This window comes from Musca domestica, unplaced genomic scaffold (assembly GCF_030504385.1).
Source record: "Musca domestica strain aabys unplaced genomic scaffold, Musca_domestica.polishedcontigs.V.1.1 16, whole genome shotgun sequence".
Lineage (NCBI taxonomy): Eukaryota > Metazoa > Arthropoda > Insecta > Diptera > Muscidae > Musca > Musca domestica.
This window is the reverse complement of record NW_026712219.1, coordinates 15,446,483-15,454,028: the sequence shown is the minus strand read 5'-3', so window position 1 is coordinate 15,454,028 and position 7,546 is coordinate 15,446,483. Positions and strand designations below refer to the sequence as shown.

Here is a 7,546-nt window from a genome sequence, read left to right as displayed (position 1 = left end):
TAACCTTGTTGAGCCTACAGCGGTCTTATAATAAGGATATGACGCACCACCACAAACATACCCGTGGTTGTGGTGGGGATGGATATAGGAACCGTTGATTCGTCGCCAACCAAGTGCCATTGTTTTCTAAGCTATTTAAAATTAACAAAAATAAAAATGTGCACTGTTCTTTTTTGGCCGTGGCATGTGAGAAGATTTTTTATTCGGCATTTCCTTTAATTCTAACTCTGCTCCGAGGGGTATACAATTCTCGGAAATGTATTACAGATGTTAAATGTCGAAAAGAATGTAGAACTTTTTTTAAATTTGTTCATTAATAATGAGTCACATTAAGGTATCGTGAGTGTTTTGAGAAACCACAGAATGTCTTTTTGGCATTCGGAGGTTTGTTAAGGCTTATTTTAACAGTAATTAGGTAATAACAGCGGGAGCTGTTTAAACTTTGAACAGGGTTTGTATGGAAGAGCTAATGCATTTCACGCTTTAGGAAACAAAAGAAATAGCACAACGTCTGTATAGATTCAACACAGGCGATTGTTATTCGGAAATTTGGACTTATTTTAATACTGAGGATTTAAGTAAAATAATCAAGTTGCAACAATTTGCGATGATTATATAATTTGTGGTATTTTGTAATGATATTTGTCATGGAGAATAGAATTAATACTTCCGAATCGATATAATTTGGTTAAACATTTTGAATTGGCTAGTTAATGTTGTATCAAAACGTGGATCTCATTTTTATACTCTTACCATTAAGGTCCAGATATTATATATGACTTGATAGGATTAGACCTAGTTCTGTTCCTCTGTCTAATAGGTGCGTTGGTGCCAACTGACAACACTTTAAGTGTAAGTAATTGGCTCGTTTTTGCTTGTTTATAACCTCCACCATACTATGGTATAGGGTATATTAGCATTGTCATTCAATTTGTAACTTCTCGAAATACTCATGTCCGACCCAATAAAGTATATAGAGGGTGAGATTAAAAGTTAATAAGCAGAAGGTTCGGCCGGGCTGAACTTTGAATACCCTCCACAATTCGGAACGAAATTTTCAAAAAAATAAAATCCGTTAAAAATTCTGTTAAAACGTTAAAAATACCGAATATAGCCGTTGTATTGGGGTCTCTACGACGTGAACCTACATAGGCTTTGTTTTTCATAAGCCATTACCATATTCAAATTCGAAACTTGAAATAAACGATGAATAATGTAGATAAAATCATCAAAATACCGTTATACGAAGACATGGACCTGCATAGACAATTTTCTGTCACAGGCTGTAGCATTCATTAAAAACTTTAAATAAGACGTCTCAAACAATTTTGGTGAGTATTGAACCCAAAATCGTCAAAATACCGAATATAGGGAGGAAATGATATATGGGGCCTTTACGAAGACCTGGACCTGCATAGACAATTTTCTGCAACAGACTGCAGTTCCCATTACGAACTCTAAATATGTAATTTGAAACTACTGCCGTGAATAATGACGCTAAAATCATCAAAATACCGAATATTGGGAGGTACCGTTATATAGGGGCTATATGAAAATGTGGACCTACATGGCCCATGCCTACTGGCAAACTAAACATGTGTGCACAATTTAAGCCTTCTATATTATTTTTTCCATAGATAGCGTGACTAGAACAGACAGACGGACATCGCTAAATTGACTTAGAATTTTACTCTGTTGGGTCTGATATAAGTATTTCGAAGAGTTACAAACGGAATGGCAAAGTTAATATACCCTCCATAATATGGTGAAGGGTATAAAAACTGCAACAAAGTCAAACGCCATAATTTTTACATATTTTTTCTAATTTTATTGAACGAAAGCAAAACATTTCGGAAATAGCATCAAATTTTAGAATAAGTTTAGATTTGTTCGAATTGGTCACCTTTGGCACAAATTGTGGCCTTTAAACGGCCAATCAAACCGTCACATGCTGCCCGAATGTTGATCTGCGGTATTTTGGCCGATTCCCGGCGAAGCGCTTGCTTGAGGTGATCGACTCATTGCTATTTTTTAATGCCAATCTTGCTTTCCAAAATACTCCAGGCACAATAGTCCAACGGATTGGTATCCGAAGATTCTGGTGGCCATTGTGCACTGGAAATGAAGCGAGGAATCTCATTTTGTAACCATTCTTGGGTGGCTCGTGCTGAGTGCGATGGCGCTGCTGGAATGTCCAAAATCTGCGGCCAAAATTTTTTCGTGCCCAAGGCTTCAATACACCGTCCAGAATATTTTCGCGATAATATTCCGCATTTTTTCTGATGTAACGGTCGATTAATATGAGCGGAGAGCGACCATCGGCTTTTATGGCGGCCCAACCGAAGGTGCATATTTTCAGCTGACCACTTTGAGAAGTAAACACAATCATTTTGTTTGTTTACAATCTGCTAGACAACGAATGTTTTCTCATCGGAGAAAACTAAATTCGGCAGTTCACCACTTTCGGCCGAGCAAAGCAAATCTTTAGCTCTTTTGAGTCTATTTTCTTTCCGTTGCGGTAAAAATTCTTGCACTTTTTGGAATTTCCGTGGCTTTACACCGAGCTCATTATTCAATATTTGCCGAATGAGCCATTTTTCGGCCACTGCGACGCGGCTTTCGATCAAGTCGCTTCTTTACTTTTCGGACCATTTCTGCTGATGTTGCTGTTTTCTTCCGTCCACTTCCTTGACGTCATGGTAACGAGCGATGACGAGCGAGACACAAAAGATTTATTCACATTTTAATGCTGGAGTGCTCTGACGATAGCCACTTCTGGTTTTCCAGCCAAATATAAAGAAATCACTCTATCACGCTTAAGTTCAGTCACGAATAACTTTTTTTCTGGAAAATTCTCAACAAAATGATTTTGTACGCTTGTAAACAATATAATGAACAGTCGCTGTTGAACGAGTGGCTTAGAAATGACAGCAGTCTGAATCTTGGTTGCAGTTTTTTCATCTCACCCTGTATTCTTAGAAAAGTCCACGTTTGAGGATGCCAATACAATATTCTCATAAAAATTCACGTTTAAATCCATGTTAAGAATCTCAACATTTAAAAGTCACGTTCAAAATATTATTCTTAGAACCAGTAAAGAAAGTCCTAAAGTCGGGCGGTTCCGACTTTATGATACCTTACACCACTTTGCTAATTTAGTAGAGCTCCACATAACAATTAAAAGTTTTTATGGGAGAATTCAATCATACACGCTATGATTATAATTATTATTTAAAGTTCAAAGGACTAAATATGCTGAAGTATTTGTATCTTTTAAGTTCGGACTTGTATTGCCCATTTGGTGCAAAATTCATTTGAAATCAGATAACGATATATATGGGAGCTATATCCAAATCTGAACCGATCTCGATAAAATTTGGCAAAGATATTTCAGAGCTGTATTTTATATATTTCCCTGAATATCGTTGTTACGGAGTGCATAATAATAATTGTGGCCTATAGAGCAACACAATTTCTGTTTTTGTCCATTTCAACCTCAAATATTTTGCGATCTTTTCCAAAAACAATAGGGCTCTAACTCTAACTAAAAACTCTTTGGGATGATTTCTTCACTGACCAAAACTAGTTTGCATTATTATCTTATAATATTTTGAGGCCGATTTTTATTAATGGTTGGGTGCGGTAGGGTGAGGGTCTTAAAAATTCGTAAAAGTCGGACACAAAATATTATCAGACGTTGTGGTGTATGTTCTTCCACTTTTTGGAATTTCAATGGCTTTACCCCGAGCTCATTTTTTAATACCAGATAAAAACGCCATCTGGGAGATCAGATTTTCCAAGGAGATTCCATTGAACCATAATTTTATTTTGATCCATTTTCCTTGATATTTCGGATTTCATTGAACCATAATTTTGGTTTTGATCCATCTTCCTTTATATTTCGGAATTTCTTCAAGCTATCACTCCCCTATATGGAAACCATAAAAAACATGGAAACCATGGATGGTTTCCATGAATCGCCTTTAATGCAAATGCTGTCCTTCGTTCATAAAATCGATTTAACCTTACGAATTTTTATATTTCCCTGAATAGCATTATTTTCCCCTCAAAAATGCCTACACGCAGAGAAAAAATATTTTTCACTATGGTTGCAGAAACCATAACTATTGTTGCCACAACTTTTATATGTTTGTAGCAAACATGTGAATTGCATATTTGAAAATACTATGTTCCCTGCAACCATAATTTCCAAAATTTAAATCGAATTTTTGTAATATGATAAAAATAATTTACAATACCAATGGTCTTCACAATCATGTTGCTAATAAATTTACAATACATTTTGTAGAATTTTAAAATAATATTGTAAATTGTATGCGCTTGAGAGCTGAGCGTGTCAAAACATGTTAGTTTGATTGGAGAGTTCGAAGAAGTACTACGTGCGTAAATTTAAGAGTGATATAAAAGTGAACATTTAAAAGTTTTACTTAATACAATAAATATTAAAGAGTCATAAAATAATGACACATGCTATCTATAAATACAATAAAAATAAAGTGAGTTTATTTCGCGTTCGCTTACAACTATTTTGAATGTGACTTTTTCTGAAAAAGAAAAGTAAAAGTTCTATTTAATGGCAAAAAATAATTAAAAGTACATATATGTAACTAAGTCACTGTAATACAATTAGCTTCAAGGAAAAGTACAACATTGAAAATGTATAAAACACGTGTTTTAAGAAAATTCAAAACATGTGCACTTTTTAATATATATTTGTTTAGTTCGAAAATACATATTTTCAATTTTAACAATATATATTTTCAATTTTAACAATACATATTTTCAAATTTAACAATACATATTTTCAAACTTAACAATACATATTTTCAAATTTAACAATATATATTTTCAAACTAAGAATATATATTGTCCAATTTTAAAATATGTATTTTAAAAAATTACAATATCTTGTTTTGGATTGAAAATATGTATTGTTAAAGTTTACAATATTTTGTGTTGAGTGTTGTGATCCCGTTATATATCGGAGCATTTGCATTAGCTTCTGCATTCACTGCCTCTCGCTAGTTTTTGTTTGGCATTCAGAGAAGACGGATCACAAAAAAAGAAAAAAATGAATTCACGTAAATTGTTGAAAACAACATTCCAAAACAAAAAAGAAATAGTTTCAGTGGTTTTTGATGGAATTAATGACTACGATTTGTTTATAAATAAAGGTAAAAGATGTATAAAAGTGTTAATATTGTGAAAGTTCTAATTAATCATGCAGTGACTAATAAAAAATATTAAGTGAAAAACTCTATAAACAATTTAAAGAATTATGTTAATTATTTGTTTTATACATCTCATATAAAAGTGCAATACTCAAAAAAAAAGAACAGAAAAATGTTCAGTCGTACGCTTTAACACATTTCATGTTTTTGTTTGTTTTGTGTGAATCATCTCATCATGAAAAGGTTGGGTGGTTGAACACACAAAACAAACAAAGCATAGAGAGAAGTAAAGAGATTATCGTTTTGGGGAAAATGTTTTTAGTGCAAAATTGAACGTGAATATTGGGAACATTGAAGGATTTTTAAAATTGACATATTATTTTATTATTAAATAATTTTTAATAAAATATTTAACCATCTTTATTTATTATAGTAAAGGAAACCTATAATATTCCATCAACTGAAGAAGTTCAAATTTTTAACAAGAAATTTTTAATAAAACCAAACATATTCACCGATTTGGTGGAACAGTATCTATCGTCAACGGATTTTATATTGGACGTAAATTTAATAAGTGAGTATCCACAAATTAAATATATTTAAAGTTGTGGTCACGTAATTAGAATATGAACTGTGGTAAGCATTTTTTGAAGTGTTTAAAAAAAAAATAATAATTCTGAGCTCTTAGATATACTAAATTTTTTTTCATCTGTAAACTATTTTCAAAAAAAGCAGTAAAGTAAATATTTCCACGTTATTTTATAAAAACTTTTATTTATTAAAAATTGCATAAAATAATTTTCTATTTTCACACTAAACCTCTTAAGTGCAGTATATCTAAGTGTTCAGAATTATATTATTTTTAAAAAATACTTCAAAGAATGTTCACCACAGTTCATGTTCTAATTAGGTGACCACCACTGTATATGTATGTAAATATAATGTGTAATTTCTAAACTAATTTTCGTTGTAGATGATAATTCTTCTTATTCCACCTCAGACTCGAATGATGAATTGGAATCACAGGCTTCCAGTTCACAAAATATAATATTTGGAAGTACACAGCCTCAGGTTATTAGAACTTTAACATGTATAACCGATGATATTTTTAACCAAAGCCAGGGGAATATTTTTATTGACAAAAATGCTTATCCTTCTGTTCCATCAACGGAGGTATGTAAAAATGTTTCTTAATTTAAAATCTTTTCAGTCATTATTAACCCCTTTTTATTCCCGAAGGAAATAAAAGAATATCCTGAAATTAAGCAATTATTGCAATGTAATAGTCTGCAAAATAAGGATAGAACAATTATAGCAAAGAGTATAGTGTCAAATATCCTGAGCCAAAATGTGAATAGACGGTATGTAAATCCTAAACACTTAACAAGAATCTCTGAATATTCTTTTTCAATTTGCAGTTTATATAAAGATGATTTGTTACAACTTTCCCAATCAATAATAGAAGTATTTCCATCGGAAGTTAGAGAAACTTATTACGTACCCTTTACAAAAGGTCATTTGGCAAAGGGTAAATTGTTTGACGCATACAATAATAAGAGAACACAATTAAGTGCAGCAGGACTGATAAATAGACGTGAAAACGTGGAAAATAAATGTGAGTATGCTTAAATATAAGAATATTTATATGTTTTGAAAAACAATACGTTCATTTAGCAAATCATACGCAATTGTCGGAAGATCACGAAACTGGCATATCAGCAGATGAATTGAAAATTCTTGAAACAACGAATGTAGATTGGAACAAAACAAGAGAACTTTGGATTAAATCTCATTCCTATCGACAAAATGAACTACAAAACAACGAGTTAAGTACTATTGACTATATACAAAAATACAACATTCATCTTAATGAGAACTTTCATGAATTGGTAAGTCTTTGAATTATTAATATTATGTAAATTTCGATTAATATTGTTCATATACTTCTCGCCTAGCTTCAAATCGATTTCAAAATACTGTACCCAAATTCCAAAAGCATTTACCAATGGAAACAATTCTATGGAAAACTAATATTGAAAGCCGAACAATCAAAAGAGAATAGCGTTTTACAAATTTTAGCGAATATCGACAGAACTGAGGACGAAGGTATGTATGAATATAAGAATATGCTATACATAATCATCCACATTTTTTTTTTACAATATATTGCAAAATTGCTCTTTCGTTGATGATTATTCCATTTATTCTACCACACTACAGGAAGAACAGCAAGTTAGAATCGCTGGAATCATTCATTTATTACTGCAAGGTCGGTTCATATATATACTTTTATTCCACAATACCTCATATATTAATAAAAAAATGTATCATCCTAACAGAATATTCAAGTGGCA

The 7,546-nt window shown here is 32.1% G+C and overlaps 1 protein-coding gene across 1 annotated transcript; it reads left to right on the top strand.

Moving 5' to 3' along the window:
* The first annotated feature begins 5,057 nt into the window (after positions 1-5,057).
* LOC131801431 (uncharacterized) lies at positions 5,058-6,821 on the top strand. Its single transcript, XM_059120201.1, has 5 exons — positions 5,058-5,195; positions 5,626-5,766; positions 6,166-6,365; positions 6,432-6,553; positions 6,611-6,821. Exons 1-5 carry the CDS (start codon positions 5,093-5,095, stop codon positions 6,819-6,821), a joined length of 777 nt encoding a protein of 258 aa, XP_058976184.1. The 5' UTR covers positions 5,058-5,092.
* The last annotated feature ends 725 nt before the right edge of the window (positions 6,822-7,546 follow it).